The sequence below is a fragment of the Polyodon spathula genome, chromosome 5 (assembly GCF_017654505.1).
Source record: "Polyodon spathula isolate WHYD16114869_AA chromosome 5, ASM1765450v1, whole genome shotgun sequence".
Lineage (NCBI taxonomy): Eukaryota > Metazoa > Chordata > Actinopteri > Acipenseriformes > Polyodontidae > Polyodon > Polyodon spathula.
The window spans coordinates 30061880-30081924 of record NC_054538.1 but is presented as its reverse complement, the minus strand read 5'-3'; the positions used below and the strand labels follow the sequence as shown (position 1 = coordinate 30081924).

The window sequence follows — 20045 nt, the reverse complement described above, 5'->3', positions numbered from 1 at the left end:
CTAGACATAGGCAGGAGGAATAAAAAAACAAAGGTGCAGAGCACAAGATTATTGTAACCAGGGAAAATGATTCAAACATCAACTTTACTTACCAAAGTGTATAACACATGTAAATAAGCAGTTAATTTTTTTGTTTTTCAAACTGCAAATGTACAGCTTTTGTATATTTTGCAGTGGCATAAGGACACATTACATAAAACTTACTTAACTAGCTGTGACTTTTCTTATTTATTAATACTCATTCACACTATTTTCATTGAAAAGTTATTGCCGCTGAATTGGACAAGTTCTTTGCCGAAAATAAAGTATTCCCTTTTCGATTTGTGGACATTTTATTGCAGATTTCCGAAAGGAATAAATTAGACTTTGTGCAAGGAAAAAACATCAAAACACTAGTGAGTAACAAGTTCTTAACCTTTTGCAGTCCTATGTCGGACCAGGTCCGACATTACAATTTTCCCTTTCCAGTCCAATGTCAGACCCTGTCCGTCATCATCAAAAAGACGTAAAGCACAGGTCTCTAGTCGTTTTTTCTCCGGCAAAAGCCAAGACACCTTTCAATGGCCGAGTGAGACCGATAGGAGCTGAATGAAATCGAAAAAAAGGGGGGCATATCTCATAGCCCAATGCACTACAGAGATAACATGGACATAACAAAGGAGGTAGCTGCTTCTGCATCTAGCGCTCAAAGAGTACCACGGACAGAGCTTTTTGAGATGACTTGGATCGCATTATTGAGGAGTTTGGTGATAAAATGAGTGATCAGGAGAAGATTTATCAGTATACATGTCTATAAAGAGGTATGTGAAAAATACAGCAAACAAGGGGCGGGGCTTGGCTGTAGATACAGTACTGAGTGTCCTTTTACGATTCAATGCCTTTTAAACCTATTTTACTAAAAAAATAATTTGACTGCGCGTGTAAAATAAATTGGACCTGACGTGCCTGACAAGTGCTGAATAAATGGACTGCAAAGAGTTAAAACAACCCTCCGGTTTTTTATTTTTATTTTTTTTTACATGTGAAGGAGTAAAAAATAATATTTATCTTACCATGTTGGCGCCTTGAGTTTGAAAAGTTTTTCGGAGGCCTGAATAACGCTCAGATTGTCATTGGCTAGGATACCGGACCCCAAGAAGAATCCCACATCCCAGTAACTCTGGAGCTTCTCCAGGCTCCCCTTCTTACCAAGAAGGCTGCTGAGCTTCACACCTGCATCAGAAAAAGCTTCCTGTCACGCCAGGTAAATAATATGGAGCACCTGATTGCAAAACAGTTAACTTACCACTGTTGGGCTGGCAGTAAAAAATAAGCACAGCACTCTGCATGAAACAGCACGCCGGTACTTTACCTGGCAGATGCTTTCTGCTCAATAAAGTAAGTAAGCATGTTGTGACACACAACAGACTGTATTTTAAAGTCCTATTACACAAGACTATGAAGGCAGAAATCATTCTGAAAATTCTCTTCGCTACAGTATGTACATTTTCCTCAGAAACGGTATCACACAAACACCACGTACAATGTGACATGTGCAACCCACTGCATAGAAAAATGCTGTTGCCTAAAACTTGCCTGACCTATTGTCTGCATTGAGCAGTGTGACAAACTGTGTCTATGTTGGTGACCTTTTGACACAGTCAACATTTGGGACCCATGAAGATATTAAACAGGGCAGTGCCTGTATGTTTACTTGGCTTGGTGTCCGGTTTAACAAAGCATCATCAAATTAACAAAAATTAAACAAAGCTAATCAAAACAAAACCTAACTCCACCTAGGAGTACTAACTATTCTTTTACCACTCCTCTCTAATTATTGGACGGCTAAGCCGTTTACCGATAATACAAACACTTGTTTACAATACAAGTACACACAGAATCCACAATACCTTTTCTCAGTCATCTCTGAGCCTCTATACACAGGTCTAAGCCTTACCCATATACACTTTAAGACCTGTTTATATACCTGCCTGCTTGATCACAGGCAGGTGTTCGTCATTCCATTAGAGCCAGGAGATTCTCATTACAGGTTCCAATTCTAAGCCCCACGATGTTCTGGGGGATGTTGCCCTGCTACCCATGTCAAGGACTACACCCCCCCCCCAAACTCTATCAAAGTAGCTATACTTTATTTGCCTTAAACTGTATCAATCCTGTAGAATACATCACATTACTGTGTGAGTTATGTGATCAGACCAAAATGTGTACATTAAGGTTTTTTTTCAAAAAGAGTTTGTTTGTATTGTAAACCATCAAGGATCTCTTTACCAACACAAAATACCTTGGCAGAGAAATAAGCTCTGCATTGCTAAAGATGTTTTCATCTTGTCAGTAAATGTTTTTGACACCCCAGAATAAATTAGAGGAACATGAGTGCATGAAACTTGCTACATGAAATGATGTCACACAGTGTGGTGTGCTTCATATCAAACCTTTTAAACCTATTCAGCTCTATATCATATTAAACCTATTCAGCTCTATATTTAACCCGACTTCTGCTCCGGTTTCCACTTCTGACATATAACTGATAACATGATATTAACTTATTTTTAATACACAACCTGTGGGTGCAAAGCAACAGAGCTAGTCTTTAATCTTTCAAACAATTACAGTTCATTATATTCAACTTTGTTGCTACAGTGTGTGCTTAAGTAACACAGAAAGTGTAGTAAACTTATAATAAACTTGTTAAATACATAAATATAAGAATTACAAAGTAGTTGTAATTACCAACTTTTCGAAGTTCTAAAGATTTGTCAAAGTGGTGCCCAGCTGCCAGGAGAAGGACTGCGTAGTTGATCCCTGAATGTAGTGTTGGCTCAGACTCAAATCCCCTCTTGTACCTAGGAAAACAAACACACAAGTCTTTTATTCAGCAGTACTCATTTTGGAAAGCCATTCATTCACCTCACAACAGCTAACAATTACAATGTATATTACTTCAATATAAGCTGCATTCAGAATGGATATGCATTTTCCTTCAGAAAGTGCTGTGACTGTAACGCTGTTTAAGAACAGCACGAAGTTATATGAAAGGGAATCCAACATTTGAAAGTCTGCAGTTCCAAGCCTTCAATTTTCAGAAATTAATGATTTTTTTTTTTTTTTTCCAGTTAAAAAGTTATTCCTTTTTAAAATCTGACATTGTATTTAGCTGGTGCTAACAGATGACCCACTTACACACTATTTGGTTTGTGAAAATGTACTCAACAGATGGGGATAAATACACGAAATTACCATTACCTTAATAATATGAAACAGTAAATATCATCTTGACAACAGAAACTGAAAAGAATGACTTAAAACACACTCAAATAGTGTCCAAAGAGTTTAGTTTCTGCATTATTTTAAGAGAACATTACTTTGTTGTTTGCCATTTGTGGTTTATTACTAAGCTGTGTATTTTATTCGGCAGCTTGCAATTAAAATGAAGGTATCAATCTCAAGCACTGCAATATAATACCAACTTATTTATTAACTGTGTGGATTGAGTACATCATTAAATAAATATATTCCCCAAATCCCATGCCCTAAGCAAAGGGATTTCTAAACACATTTAGAAAACCAATATTGTTTAAACAGTGCATAGTTTTACATCATGTGATGCAGGAGTTAGGTCTTTAAAACAGTATTTTTTTCTTCATCAGAACAACAGAACATCTATATTGCACCCTGATGGATGTTACACAGCTGGCACTGGTATTTGTAACCATAGTTAGAGACAGAAGGCTGTGAAACGTGCTGTAATGTGGTCAGACTTAAGAACATAAGAACATAAGAACATAAGAAAGTTTACAAACGAGAGGAGGCCATTCGGCCCATCTTGCTCGTTTGGTTGTTAGTAGCTTATTGATCCCAAAATCTCATCAAGCAGCTTCTTGAAGGATCCCAGGGTGTCAGCTTCAACAACATTACTGGGGAGTTGATTCCAGACCCTCACAATTCTCTGTGTAAAAAAGTGTCTCCTATTTTCTGTTCTGAATGCCCCTTTTTCTAAACTCCATTTGTGACCCCTGGTCCTTGTTTCTTTTTTCAGGCTGAAAAAGTCCCTTGGGTCGACACTGTCAATACCTTTTAGAATTTTGAATGCTTGAATTAGGTCGCCACGTAGTCTTCTTTGTTCAAGACTGAACAGATTCAATTCTTTTAGCCTGTCTGCATATGACATGCCTTTTAAGCCCGGAATAATTCTGGTCGCTCTTCTTTGCACTTTTTCTAGAGCAGCAATATCTTTTTTATAGCGAGGTGACCAGAACTGAACACAATATTCAAGATGAGGTCTTACTAGTGCATTGTCGTTTTCGAAAAGTACAGTATTTCGAAGTCACACTTGAAGCTCTTTAATGTCTCTTAAGTTGCGTCAAAGCTTCGTGTGCATTCCCTGCAACTAATCGAACAGCTAGTATGTGTAAGCATCTTGGTGGAGGAAGCCGACAGCACAGCAGATACAACGCAGGTAAAGTCGAGTGTCAGTCTTGGGCCTGGACACCACTTCTGTGGGAGCGGTCGGCGATTGGGGTTTGAGAGTATTGTTGCGTCGACTTTGAGCATCCGTCGAGCCGTTGCGAAGTTCCTGTGCGGGCACAACCTTCTGTTTGACCGCTCCCTATCGGCTGGCGTGTGTTGGTTCGGCAATTTGCTACGTCAGGAAGCCGTGCTGTCGCTCACTTCGCTGTCGCCTCACAATCTTGGAAACCGCAGCATTTTCATGTTCGTATCAGCTTCCGTTTTCCTCTTAACGTAGAACTAAACGAATTGTACTTTTGTCTCCTCGTAACCCTTTGTGTGGCCGTTCCCTTGATTTAAATTCAACACTTTTCACAATGTATCCGAGCATCTTGTTAACCTTTTTTACGAGCTTCCCCACATTGTCTAGATGAAGACATTTCTGAGTCAACAAAAACTCCTTGCTTTAATAGAAAACCTTCTCCAGGTCTTTTTCATAGTCTTCCTTCTCCAATTTCAATATCTCCATTGCATTTTATAATCAGAAAAAGAGGACATTGGGGAAACACAGCCGCGTGTGTTTTTCTGATAACAAACAAGCTGAAACTCGGAGCAGCTGATTCAAATTCAGTAGGGAGGAGCCGACAGCACAGCACATTCAGAACTGGGCAGATACATGGCAAATGACATTTAATAGAGATAGCTGCAATTATGTCGAACTGTGTCTCCTCAAAGCCTTCGTACTTTCCGATCTTTCACATTAGACTTAACGAATTTAGTCTTCTCCTGTAATTGTATTACAACAAAAGACTATTGTTAGTGACATTCAACTTTCTACTTTAAGACGCAACTGTTGCCGCTCCCCATCTTCGACAATACTGTTGTTTCTAGATGAAAGCACATTTCTGCGTCTTAACAAAAAAATTTCGATGTGGTCTTGTTATGAAATTCCTTGTCCAATGTTCATATATTTCTCCCATTTGGAGAGTGATAAGGTGTACATTCTTGTTTTTCGCTAAAAAAAAGATATTGCTGCTCTAGAAAGAGTGCTTACACTTTTGCAGACAGGCTAAAAGAATATTAAATGTCATTTGCCATGTGTCTGCCCAGTTCTGAATCTTGTCTAGATCATTTTGAATGACCTTTGCTGCTGCAACAGTGTTTGCCACTCCTCCTACTTTTGTGTCGTCTGCAAATTTAACAAGTTTGCTTACTATACCAGAATCTAAATCATTAATGTAGATTAGGAATAGCAGAGGACCTAATACTGATCCCTGTGGTACACCGCTGGTTACCACACTCCATTCTGAGGTTTTTCCTCTAATCAGTACTTTCTGTTTTCTACATGTTAACCACTCCCTAATCCATGTACATGTGTTTCCTTGAATCCCAACTGCGTTCAGTTTGAGAATTAATCTTTTGTGCGGGACTTTGTCAAAAGCTTTCTGGAAATCTAAATAAACCATGTCATATGCTTTGCAATTATCCATTATCGATGCTGCATCCTCAAAAAAATCAAGCAAGTTAGTTAGGCACGATCTCCCTTTCCTAAAACCATGTTGACTGTCTCCCAGTACCCTGTTACCATACTTATCTGAATTATAAAAAATGCGATGTGTTTTTAGTTTCTCCTGCATGAAAGCTATATATTTCTTGATTGCAGTACAATCAAGAGCTGACAAAGATTAGCAATGTCCTTTAAAAAGCTGGTGCTTATTCATTGGGTGGTCAAATCTCATTACAGTGTAATATAACATATAAAACAAAGGGCTAAATAGACTCTTACCAATAAGCACCACTGTCTCTGCTTTCCAGATCAGTGAAGTGAGAATCCAAAAACATGTCCTTATAGATCCTCCCAACCAAACAATACATGTCTGAGGCAGCCTGCTGATCAGATTGCACCAACGGTAACATTATAGTAAGGGCCTTCTTTCTGTCCCCGGGCAGGTTTCTCCTGAAAAGAAAATGTGTAGAGCTGTCTAGGCAAGTAAATCTTGTATTTTACCCCACATACCCTGTATAGGTAGAAAATGTTATGATTAGCCAACACAGTAAGAAGAAAACAACTGCACAGTAGACTAACCACTACATGGAACTTTACTGAAGGCTTTGGAAATTTTAAAACAAAAAGACAGAAACGTGACAAACCCAGACTTCTTCAATGTGGCTTTACAGTGCTTTACGCGAACGGTCTGGTTTCAATGCAGTATCTTAACTAAGTCTGTAATTGATTAAAATACATACAAAATATGGTTTGAAATGACTTTACATTTCAGAAATGAGTAGCAGTTCCTGCTGTCCTACACAAAACACACTTGTCAGAACTATCCCTAGCATTACATTTGAATTATGGAACAGCCATCCTTGTAGGGACCTTTCAAAAAATCCAACTAACAAAACAAACAATGATAAAAAATGTGATGTTTTTGCCATTTCATGGAGTGTTAGAATTACATATTTGCAAAGGTATAGCTTATGTTAAGTGTCAGAATTATATACTTGCACAGTAGCAGATATATATTTTGAGGTTTATAAATCACCAAGCATTATTTAAATATTTTTTTTTGTCTTTAAATCTTTCTAAGAAAATATGCATATGTTTCTCATATGTAATCCTGGAAATTGATTCAAAACTTACTTCAGTGCTATCTGAAAACAAATAAAGTGACAAGTAACTGCTTCAGACAGCTAGCAAGTTTCTCTGTGTAGTGCTGTAGCACTGAGTTTGCAGTATGTCGGTCCCTATGGACTGATTGCACACAAAGGGATGGGAAGCCAAGGTGTTACTTCTCAAATCAGGAGGAAATTGATCCCTGATATGGCTCTTTACACATCTGCATTGGCAGTGGATGCATAGTCTTTGAAACTTGCCATTACACAAGAGCCAGGTCAACACATGAGCCAGATTTCCACTGTATGCTTAGAGTTAGGCACATGGAAGATGTGTCAACTAACTAAACCCAATCATGCTGGGCTGGCTGCTCAGAACTTCACTTACTGGATGCCAGCTAAAAAAACTTTGTCCTAGCAATTGTATCCACTGATTTAAAACAGCTGTAAAGCTCTCTCTTCTGCTTACTATTATTTAAAGTGTCATCAAATATAACATCAACCACAGTGCTGTATGAGAGTCATCCCTAAACCTGGATTTGTTAATTAAAAGGTAAGTCATAACAGCTAGCTAGGTGCTGAAGCAGATACAGATGGAACACGATTGTACAGTTGGAAATACAATATCTTTCACAGTATAGCTAAAGTAGATAGAGGATTGATTATATTTTAGTATAAGGCTTTAAAATAACTGTAATCTATGTAAAAGCTGTAAATAATGCCATTATCTGCACTTATCTGAAATAATTTAGACAGTAAATCTTTGTTCAATCTCTTTTTATTTTTAAGATAACACATGGCACCTGCAGAATGGATACATGTTGTTAACAAACAGCTAATATTTGTTTATACCACATACTTTAAAAAACGTTTTAATTTACAGAATAAAAACCGCTCTTACCGATTTAGTGCAAAACCATAATGAAACTTCATATGAGGATGGGATACAAGATCAAAGTTTGGAAGTTTTTCCAAAGATTCAACCAGCTGCACAATGGAATCATAATCCTTAGACAAACACAAACAAAAAAGAAGAAAATCAGGAATGAGGCATTTTTCAGGAATGAAACTAAGCAAACATACTTAATAAAAATGGACAGTCAAACAGAAATGGGTTGAGGTCTGGTACAAAATAGTTTGATATACTGGGGTATATTCAATTGATCTAAATACTGCTGCAGTTCAATTAATAAATATAGGATCCCTAGGAGTAAATATGTTGCAGACACAAATACACCAAAAATACACATAGGCACGGTTTCATCCAGGGACAAGGGCAATTTTCTTTATTTTTATAAATTTAGTTGTCTCCAACTTTTTACCCCAGTTTTCTCCCCAATTTAGTGTGCCCAATTATTATCTGTATCCTTGGTTCACTGCTTGCAACCCCCCCCCCCCCTCTGATCTGTTTACTGTCTTAATGGTACGTGCCAATGTGATTGCAATCTGTCCAGTTTAACTTATCTATGATATCTGACTTTTATCTGACAATTACTGTATTGCTTTGGTTAATTGTTTAATATTAACCAAATCTCTTAAAGCTAGCCAATAAAATACAAGACAGATAGGACATTTATTTTAGCAGACAGGACACATGAACTTGCTATAGACAACAGTTTGATCCATTCTAGGTTTTAGAATGCACTTTTAGACACACCAAAGCTTAAACAGTTCATGGTGGGCCCAATTACACTCTCAGTAAACCTTCAATGGCTAAAACTGCTGTGGAATACTAGTCTAATTCCCATCCCTGCAAAAGATAATTCAATGTTTATCAAATCAATGTTATTTACATAACAGGCACCCTTAAAAAGTGTGCTTATTGGTTGTAAAGTTTGAATTTGAGATGGATATACTAGCCTATACTAGTACCTGAATATCCCGGTAGGACAGAAGCAGGTTAATGACAATGTCTGCTGAGAGACACTCATTATCCAAGTGCTCTCGTATCCTTGCCAGTTCGGTAGCCAGCTCCATGCCTGTGTACAGTTCCCGGGCTTTTCTGATATCATTCAGAATAGTTTCTCTGAAATACTGGCTGCAGTGGAACACATTCTGATTAGAGATTGCAAGGTCAAATTGCTTTTTAACACAGCTGCTGTTATCACCACATAAGGTTTAGATAACCTCTTGTTTGTAATATATTAATCAAAGACAGACATGGATTGTATTGGAGCAAAGGTCAGGAGTTGAATACAACCAAATGTCTTTCTTTCCATGGTAAATAATGATTTACAAAGCCATTTAACCTTTTCCTGAAACCAGCTTTCTGAAACATCTGTTAAGAGCTGCATAACTAGAAGTAGTATATCATTATCGGTTGCTTGGCAAACCTGTTGGTAAATGCAGTTATTTAAAGAAGCATAAAAAGCTTTTCTGATCAAACCACATTTTAGCAACTTCTCATGGAGTTAAGTAACAACCAGTCTAGGTGATATGAATATCCTTACTGAAGAAATTATACTTTGTTATTTTTGGGGAGGACCTGGCTTGAATCCAGCAAAGTAAACCGAGTCTGGTGGTAGTCGGCCATGACAAGAGCAGACATTAGTTTGCATTACACAGGAAACACAATGAACAGGTGCAGAAAAAGGGACTGAAGAATAAAATGAGAAAAATCAAGGTATAAAAAGCTTACTTAATGCACCCCAACAAATATTTCAGACATAACTATAAAACACTTAATAGTGATACATTTAGAAATAATAAAAGACTAGTTGAAAACAACATTGAAAAGATTTCAAGCCAAAACTTTTGTATGAATACAGTTAGCCTTAAATTATGTTTTTAAAATATATTCGCTGTCCATACAACTGTGCATTTCTAAAGGGGTCAGAATTTCTCAAAGCAAATAAAGGCTGGAACAATAAAAACTTTGTTTTCCATTTGTACTTTATTTCCAGTGATTCTGCACAAATCTCCAGTCTCAATGCAGAGATTGACAATTTAGAAGTTCAGGAAATGTTTTCATGTGCATGTAATTCATATAATGTACAGAAAAATAAGTGCACTGCCAAAATCTAATTTCATATGACACACATATCACAATGAATGGTATGGCTGAAGTAAAACTTGGCAAGATCTTTGCAGTGCGGTAATAAACTGAATTCTACACATCAACTTTAATAAATCTCTAGCACTACCACAATGTTCCAATTTCATTGGTTTACTTCCACTTGTTTCTGTTTTTTATTTATTTATTTTTAAGAGCAAATACGAGAACATCAAATCGATACCTGTGGAAGAAAGCTAGCACATTAAAACATGTTGTTGCAGATACTGCACTGTAGATTAAGGAAACATTAGTCAGCTGCCTGGGCATAGACCATTATTATATTTAACTGCATATTCATTCACAATACAGTCTCTATAAACTCCTTTTAAGTGGAAAAAATACATAACACATTTTGGTGGGTGTCAGATTCTGGAGCAAGCTTTGAGGGCTTGAGTACTTTATATGAGGCCATAAGCACTTTATATGAGGCCATGAGTACTTTATATGAGGCCATGAGCACTTTTCTTGGGAGCAGCAGAAAAATATATTTTGCCCGTTTTGTCTGATATAGACTGATCATTACATTATCAATATTAAACACTTTTTTTTTTTATCATTATCTTCAAATGTTTTTAGTCAAGTTACTCACTATAGCAATTGTTTAACTGCTTGCTAGTTGGAGAAATAATGTTTGTATAGGTCACATGCATGTAGCACAGGCCATAAGTTGAGAAAAAGTAGCTATGGAATCTTCTGACCCTTCTTGAAGACCCTGTCTTGCCCCCAAAGTGACCCCTACTTCTAAAAGTAAGGCAGTACTTGGCATGGACTCAACTCTAACCAGCACCACCATATTAGTGTGTCTTTTTTTTTGTCTCATCTTAGAATTACAGTAACAAGCAACACTTACCAAGAACTGGCCTGTGAGACCTTCAGCAGCTGAGTAAAACGATCTACCAGGGGCACACAGATTGGCCCAAGTAGCATCTCAAAGCTCGGCTGCATTAATTCAGTCAGTCCCTTCATTAAACTGCTCTCGCAGCAGTAGATTTTATTGTGTGGTGTTACCATATATGGTATAAAGGTGTAATTTCCAGCACATGACTATTGATAAAAAAAGAGGTATTAAGATAAAGATAATCAGATTAGGAAGTTAGTGACATACTATAACAGAATAAAAAAAACGGTCAAATAATATTTAGTACACATTACATTTGCAGAAAGATGGAATATAAATAAAATAAGTTACATTGATATTATTACAGACATAACTATGGCGACTAGCTAGGCAGCTTAATGCTCTGAAATGCTGAACATTGGCGAGGGCATTCACTACACTCAAATAAGTGCTGGGTACAAGATACTTAGGTACAAGGTACTTTTCTTAAATTCACTTCATCAGGCTCTTCAAGTTGCATATACTATTGGATCACCTGATAACACAGTGACCCAAGTAAAGACAAAAAGTGCCTGTGGGTAAGTAGCTACTCAAGTCCAATCTTTTCCAGCACTACTTTTAGAAGTCCAGCAATGGTGATTTAAATGTAGTGGTTCAACAGTAACTTTCCTTTGGAAAGCTGTACGAGGGTAAATAGCTGGCTTACTATTTTCTATTTTAGCACTATCTTCAAAGACCTACACTATACAACATAGGGTAATTTAGATGTTTAACTAACCCGTCATTATGGAAATACTGTCATTTTGAAAAGTTGCTGTAACTACATCTCTGTTGACTAAACAGTGTCAAGCTGAGTATGCTGTGGAATTATATTGGAATGGGAAAACCTTACATTCAGCCTTGGTCCTAGTAATTATGTGTACAATGTGCCCTAAATTCGGGTAGGCCAACAAAACAACAAAAAAATCATGGTTTGCCGCCTTTGGTTCTCTCGTAGCCTGCAAGGATTTATTTTCACAGGAGAAAAAAGTTTATTAGAAAGTGTGACAGACTACAAAGAACGCATCACCCCACAATCACCAAATACCTCTTACTTACAAAAAAAAAAAAAAAAGAATGCATGACATTCCTGCATGATAAAACCATTTGACTGATTTCAATAAGGCAGTTTCACTTCTTGGTAACTTTTTTGGACACATCAGCCAAACACAAAACAAACATCTCAGTCTACATTTTCTTATTTTCACTGTGTTAAAATATACCTACTGATCAGATCCTTGACACAGACTGATTTTCAGGAATTAAGATCTTCTGAAAAAAGGTGAAGCTCAGACAAGGTCTGTACTAGCTTCATATTGATGAAACGTGTTTTAAAACTAAAGTGTAATGCTGTTTACTGTACTGCTTGTAATATTCAGAACCACATATGTGACTAGCTTTCCAAAAGTTGGTTTATATTATGGAGTATAATATTATTTTTTGGTTGGCTTAAAGACCACAATCTCCAGTTTATAAGGACATGTCTACAAACTACTGGGAATCAGATTTATACTACAGTGTAGTGTACATTATTACCAGCTGACTTCTACTGTACAGCGTGTGACACAACAATAATAGCACTGTACTTATATGAAACTTTTCAGGACAGGTCCTGCTAAAGCACTTAAAACAGAAGAACTGTGTGTTGATTGATGCGTACAGTTCATATGTTTGTTTGTCACAGTTCCCTGTGTTGTAAACGCAATGGGAGTTACAAATTATATCATACTGATATCATTAGATCATTATTATAAACAACGAAGGACAGTCACTCCTCTTTTTCATATAATTCTCCACCATATAAAAAAAACGCTGAAAACTTATTTCTGTTATATGTTTTATTAAGTGTTACGATAACTGATCTATGCAGATTAAAACTGCATCTAATAGCCCTTTAAAAAAACAGAACAAACTAAAAAAAGAAATAGGACTACCATCCCCAGCTGCCAGAGCTTCAATTCTTTCTGGACCTCACTCTGCAGTCAGCTTAACCAGCCGATGTGAGCAGGAAAAGTAATTGCATTCTCCAGACTCGCGGGCATGCAATAATTATGTGTATCTTTTCTTCAACAATATATATTTTTACTAGGAAAATATATTCTATCAGTAGCAAACCTAGACATCTGTGCAATATACACAACAGGGTGTATAGCTGAGCTAACTAGAACAAAAAACTAAAGTGACTGTAGACCTTCTGTACTGTATATGCAATTTTAAAATACAACACTGAAAACAGACATTTAGAGGAACTCCAGTGTACCCTCCTGCAGGCTACAACTATGCTGAACAAACAGGAGAGCTTTACAGGGATAGCACACTATAGGTGGCATGAAGGGGAGACAGCAGCACATAATGTTGCAGTCCAAATAAAACAAGACATATTCAGGTTAAAACACAAACTGCTAGACCAGTGTTGAATGTGCTATTCAACTGATTAACTACAAAAGAAGAGAAAACCTGTAAATAACATACCTGAAGACTGCAAAATTAAAAGCTGTTAGAATAAGTTAACTATTGCGAACAGTAAACATGGTTGTATATGGCCCTAGGGAACATGGTATGTAAAACAGTCTGTTGACACAGCAGATCAATTATTATAATCATCATTACAATTATTATAGTTATTATTATTATGATGATGATGATGATGATGATGATGATGCAACAATACATGAATAATGCCATATGCAAATAAGACTACTAATTTCTGACACACACACATTTTATTTTATTTTTTAAATCTCTGCCAAGCTAGTCTGCCAATATTAACGTTTTCTTTCTTTCAGACTCTTTCAACAACTAGACAACATTTTTAGACTAGACTTATGGACGGATGAGCTGAATAAATGAAGTGCAAAATATTATTGCATGGAGCACTGCCATAAGAGCATTTTAAAAAAAGATTTGATGTTTTTCTCGTGGGAAATTAGGCCAGAACAATGTAAAGCTATTAGTCTCGGAAGAGGAAAAAGAAGCTTATGAATACTCACAGTGTTCTTCTGGAAAATGATTTCCTGTGAAAACAGAGAACTGCATTAGGAAATGAAGACAAACCTAGCTACATATAAAATAAAGAATGATTTTAATTGTGACAGAAATATTATTTCCTGGAAAAAAAAAAAAAAAAAAAAAAAAAAACCCTCTTACAACAGCGTTACTGTAGTCAGCTGCAGTAAACCAACATCAAAACCTATTAAATCAACAAGGGCCTCCAAAAGCTTTAAGATTTCTTGAAATGAAAATCTTCTGGACAATCTGACCACATACAGTACCGCCACTGTAAAGCGAAACCACAACTTTAAAAGAACTGTAGCTAACAAAACAGTTCTACTACATTTCCCCACCATGCATCTGTTAATGTATATAGATCTCAAGTGTGCAGTTTTGAAACAAACACATTATAGCAAACATGTATTTTCATTTCAAATCATTGTACATTGCACTGCATTCATTTTAAAGAAAAAGCCATGATTTTAGACTGTGTTGTACTTCATGGGTCATTTTATCCGATTCCCCTATTGGCTGACATTCTTTTAAAACTGCACATTTGAGACCGACCTACTGTATAGCTAATGGAAGTGCACAATGGCTAAGATTCATGGAATAATTTTCTGTATTGGTGTCACAGTATAAAATGTAGGTACCTGTAAAGACTGAAGGGAATCTGAATTGGTGTCACAGTATAAAATGATGTTATTTGCCAAGCTGAAGCTTTCCCTCACTCCAAGATGGTAGAAAAGGGAAGGCTGGCGGAATGCATCAGTCATCTCCACAACAGCAATATCTGGAAAAACATAAACAAACCCTCCTGTCAGGTAGTTCTTTTTTCGTCATCAAGCATTTATTTGGCAAATACGGTAACAAGAAGTTTGTTATGTCTGATATTTTTTAAATTAACACACAAAGGCAGAATTTGGCAGAGATGTTAAGAATGTGTGTCAGTGAAGTGCTGGTATGCAGGAAGAAGATGCTCAAGAGTTGTCGATATGATGTCTTTGGACACCATCCTTTTCACCTGCAGTCCATCTATATTTCTCAGGAAATAGTATTCAGTACTGACATCACTAAAACAAGACTAACCCATGTAAATGACAAACTGAACAGATTCTGTTAATAACTGCAGTTCCATCGCATCCAGCAGAAACAACTGTCCGTTAACTCCCACTAGTGCCAAGACTACTACAGCATTTGGAACAACTATAATTAGACACATCTAACAAGCACACAGCAGTGTATATATTAACTGGCACCGACACAACTGCGATGATATACTCAGAATGGAATTCAGGGTGGTAAAACCTTCCAAAAACTTTTATGAACGAATTTGACAATACATTATAATACATCAGTTTTCCACACTGGAGAAAATGAAACAATAAAACTACACAACGTGCACACGAAAAGCTTGTTTTGAAAGATAAAGATCAGGGGGCATCCCCAATTGTCTAGCGTTCCACCCCGCTGCAGACCGCTCTTTTTATTACCATCAGGAAGCGGTTTTATGTCAAAGCGAATATGAAACACTTTATCAGAAATGGGAGAGAAGCCTCGCAAATGTGTTTTGTGAAACAGGATGCACTGAATTTTATTTATTTATTTATTTTATATAGTACCTTTCATAGTGGACCACCATCATGTACCAGAGCTAGGAAAACAACAAGACACCAATTGCTGGGAACAGACTGATTAATGAATGAATGAATTAATTCCTAACAGTGACAAGGAGAGATTCTTTTTTTAAAGTCTGTTTTGAATAAAGTAAATACAATTTGATATTCCTATTCTAGGCTTTAGTTGGTGAACACAAAATGTTTTGGAAAAAGAAAAACATATGTTTGTTGATAGCAATAACTTACAATGACAAAAACAAAAAACTTTTGTGGTGTAGGCCTAAATCTTGTCAGGACATTTTAAACAGAATGACACCAGAAACAAAACATTTACATAGAAAAGGTAGAAAAGGTACATTTGTATCTGTGACAAAAGATGAACACAGACATTTTACAATTATTGCACATTTACTATGAATTAAGTTGAGGGACAGAATACCAAGATGTCCCTTCAGCCTATGCATGCTAGTGTACTGATGCAGAATAACAAGATGGTGCATGTCAAGGTGTTTATAAGAATTAGTTGCACTTACAATACAAGTAAAAAAAAATTACAAAATAGTTTACAAATTCATGCATGCAAACACATTATTATTTGTGCATTCATTTCTCATGATCAAAAATCACAGATTTTTTTTTTTATTTTCAAATAAGCATCCTGTTGATCAACATAAGTGTTCTCTTCACTTATCACTTATCCGTCCCAATGCATACATTCACATGATTATCTTGTGAGTAAGCTTATCACAATCTTAAAACACAATCTTAAATCTTAAGCAGAAGGCAGCATTACAGTTTACAACATTTAAATATTACCACAAACAATTAAGAAAAGTTTATCTGTAGAGTAATTTGAAGTGAAGCACTACGCAGTGCAAGATTACGTAATAGTGACTACAAAGCAGACTGAACCCCAGCTGAGGAAAATAGCCTTTTGGGTGGCTCTCCCGATGGTCGAGAGGGTTGGAAATAGGATATTTTCATGTGTTAATTCTACAAGGGCAGTACATTTATGCCCAGGTCTGTATTAATTGGCTTTTCTTTTAGGGGTCTGTATGAAATTAATGTGTGCCTTCTCTGACAGTCTACAGTAGGCCAGTAATATTGTGGTTTTTTATAAAATTTCAATATTCATTTGAAAAACATTATTTAAATTGGCATTACTATACTAAAAATGGCACATACAATGAGTCTGCAACCTTTAAATAGGCCAATGGATTTGTATGGGCAATAAGGTTGAACAGAATGTCTACACGTGGTCACTACAGTAAGTGAGTCACACTGTGACTGCATACAAATGTTATCTGCTCTGTGGATTAACTAAGGGTTACATGTCTACTACTGTACCTACTTTCAGTGCAAAACCTTATGAGCACTAAATTGAAAAAAAAACAGTTAATTATTATTGATTGTACATCTGCCTAATGTTCCAAGCCTTGAATTTATATTCTTTTGAGTTACAGTTGCTACAGTATTTGCTTAATAGGCTATGCTTCGTTCTCAGATGAACAGCACGCACCTCATCATCATACAGAAGCAATTACATACTTTCAAAATATGTTATTTTAAATCTGGCTCTTTCAAAAAACCTATTGGTACATGTGATGGAAAGATGAGTTCTGGTGATGAATCTTCCTCCCAACCTGTGAGGGCGCTAAAGAACGAGAGGAGAAGTATCTGGAAGGGCTGGCCTGACAGTTCGTTTCCGGGTCAGGGAAGTGGGTCAGCCTGGAGGGAAACGCGACTCTGTTGTAAGACCGTATTGATTTGAAAGGTAAACGAGAGGCAGCTGCAAGTAATAAGGCAGCTGCAACCGTTTATCTCGATATCATGCGGGATTACATATAGGGGCCAGGGTAACGCTGATCTTCTCCTTCGTTTGGGTTAAACGAGTGGAGAGAGAGAAGGACTGAGAGAGGAGCTCTCAGAGTGGATTGTGTAGTGTTTTGTATTGTTGTGTCTGTCCGTGTAACTGTCTGTTTTTGTATTCAGCACTAGACAGTTAACGCACGTCTCCGGAGCTGTCGAAAGGAGAGCACTATCCGGAGCATCACTGCACTGAGCACCTGTACGTTTTCGATCACCCAGGACTGGTGACCGTACCGTTGTTTTTGTTCAGGACCGTGCCCTTGGTTTCATTATCCCCGTGCTTTACACATTGTTGTGTATTGCCGGGGATTTATTATTTTTGACGGTCGCCAGACCTGGAAAAGAGCAATAAAGCACTTATTCACTGAATCACTGTTGTCTGTTCATCACTCCTGCACCGCATCACCGCGACATCTGTTCCCCTTACCAACCAGTTTGCCACAGTACAACACAGCAAAAACTGTAACATAGTGCTACTTTACTTCCCTTATTTTATTAACAGCATCATTATGATCAGAGGAAAAAATCAAGTTTCAATCAGTAAAAGGAACTTATCTTTACATTCTCTAAAGTGAGATAATGGGGCTTTCCAATTTAAAAAAATGACAAGAGCATTTAAAGTAGGGACAGCCACACACACACAGGGATCAGGGATCTGTCCTGGGGCCCCTCCTGTTCTCACTCACTCGTTAGGTACTAGCCTCCTCTTTTGGCTTCTCCTGCCACCTTTACTCTGATGATGCCCAGATCTCCTCCCTCATCTCAGAATGTCTATCAGCTATCTCAACTTGGACGCATTCACATCACCTCAAACTCAAACCCCTCCTATGAGCTCTCTATCTCAGTCTCCCTTGACTATTACTATTTCTCCATCTCCTGATAAAAACCTAGGTGTTACTCTTGACCCCTCCTTATCCTTCTCTCAACACATTTCCTCCCCGTCACACACTTCCCGCTTCTTTCTTGCAACATCTACTGAATCCATCCTTTTCTCAATACTCATTCCACTTAAATCCTGATCCAAGTACTCTAACTATCTCCTTGCTGGTCTCCCAGCTTCATCTATCCGCCCTCTTCAGCACATTCAAAAATCTGCTGTTTGTCTTGTATTCTCACAATCTTGCTCCTCTCATACTACCCCTCTGCTTCGCACCCTCCACTGGCTACGTATCTCGGCTTGCTTTCAATTCCAGACCCTTGTTCTTGCCTACAACTCTCATCACCACACTGCCCCCTCCTACCTCCAATCCCTTGTGTCTCCCTACACCCCCTCTCACCACCTGTGCTGCCCTTCACTCTCCATCTTCCTGTGCCCGCTCCATCTCTTCCCTAGCCCCTCTGTGGTGGATCCAGTTACCGGAGAACTTTAGGACTACTGGCTTTCACCACTTCCTCAACTGACCTGTTTAAACTGCACTTGTAGATTTCTTGACCTACACCTCCTTCTATGCACTGGACTTGCCTGACTTAAGTATCATGTTACTGGATTCTCAGCTGACGCACTATCCTTGCACTATTATTATGTAAATGTAGATACAAATTGTTTTAACCCTAACATTAACATTTTAACCCTAACCCTAATATTTTAGTAGTATTTGCACTTACTGTAAACTGTCTTTATTTTGGCACTTTAACCTTGTATTGCCCTGTAACATCCCTGTACCTTGGATAAAGGCGCCTGCTAAATAAATAAAACAAATAAAATAATAATAATAATAATAATAATAATAATAATAATAATAATAATAATAATAATAATATAATAATAATCCCATATTCCCTGTTGAGCTTTCACAGCAAACAATCCACTCCTGAGTGGAGATCAGGGTTTGGGCAGCAGTGGGAAAAATGAAAACGAACCACTGTAGATGGATTCCAGGAAGACTTACAAGGCTCTAGCCCTTTTTTATTCAAACTAAATGATTACATTCCACAAAGAGCTGTACTCTGATTATTTGTAAACATTTAAGTAACCCTTTAATGGCGTACAAATAAAAAAAGTTTGTTTTTAAAGCAGCACCCTCTGAAAAAGATAACACACTGTATCAAAAGAACTTTCGTGGTATATATATATATATATCCACATACACACACACACACACAGTGCCTATAGAAAGTTTACACCCCCTTTAACTTTTTTTCACATTTTGTTGCGTCAGTGCCTCAGAGTTTCATGCATTTAAATGATGATTTTTTTCCACTCATCAACACACCATATTCCACACTGTTAAGTGGAAAAAAGTTTTTATTGAGAAAAAAATTCTATATTAAAAATTCAAAACTGAAAGATCATAATTGGATAAGTCTCCACCCTCTGAGTTAATACTTGGTGGAAGCACCTTTGGCAGTCTGGTGGGATAGATCTCTACCAACTTTGCACACCTGTTCAAGCTCTGTCAAGTTCCTTGGAGAGCGCTGATGGACAGCAATCTTCAACTCATGCCACAAACTTTCGATTGGATTTAGGTCAGGGCTCTGACTGGGCCACTCAAGGACATTTACCTTTTTGTTCCTTAGCCACTCCAGTGTAGCTTTGGTTGTGTGCTTTGGGTCATTGTCATCTGAAAGGTGAACT

At 37.3% G+C, this 20045-nt stretch overlaps 1 protein-coding gene across 1 annotated transcript in view; it reads right to left on the bottom strand.

Annotated features, from left to right (window-relative positions):
* The window catches only part of LOC121316398 (mitogen-activated protein kinase kinase kinase 5-like), a 75180-nt gene that overhangs the window by 36663 nt on the left and 18472 nt on the right, over nt 1–20045 (bottom strand). Inside the window, exons 2-9 of the mRNA XM_041251475.1 lie at nt 14636–14775; nt 13982–14005; nt 10965–11158; nt 8932–9097; nt 7961–8067; nt 6233–6403; nt 2731–2843; nt 1053–1212 (exon numbers count right to left, since the gene is read on the bottom strand). Coding sequence (XP_041107409.1) covers nt 1053–1212; nt 2731–2843; nt 6233–6403; nt 7961–8067; nt 8932–9097; nt 10965–11158; nt 13982–14005; nt 14636–14775 — 1075 coding nt within the window. The remainder of the gene's footprint in view (nt 1–1052; nt 1213–2730; nt 2844–6232; nt 6404–7960; nt 8068–8931; nt 9098–10964; nt 11159–13981; nt 14006–14635; nt 14776–20045) is intronic.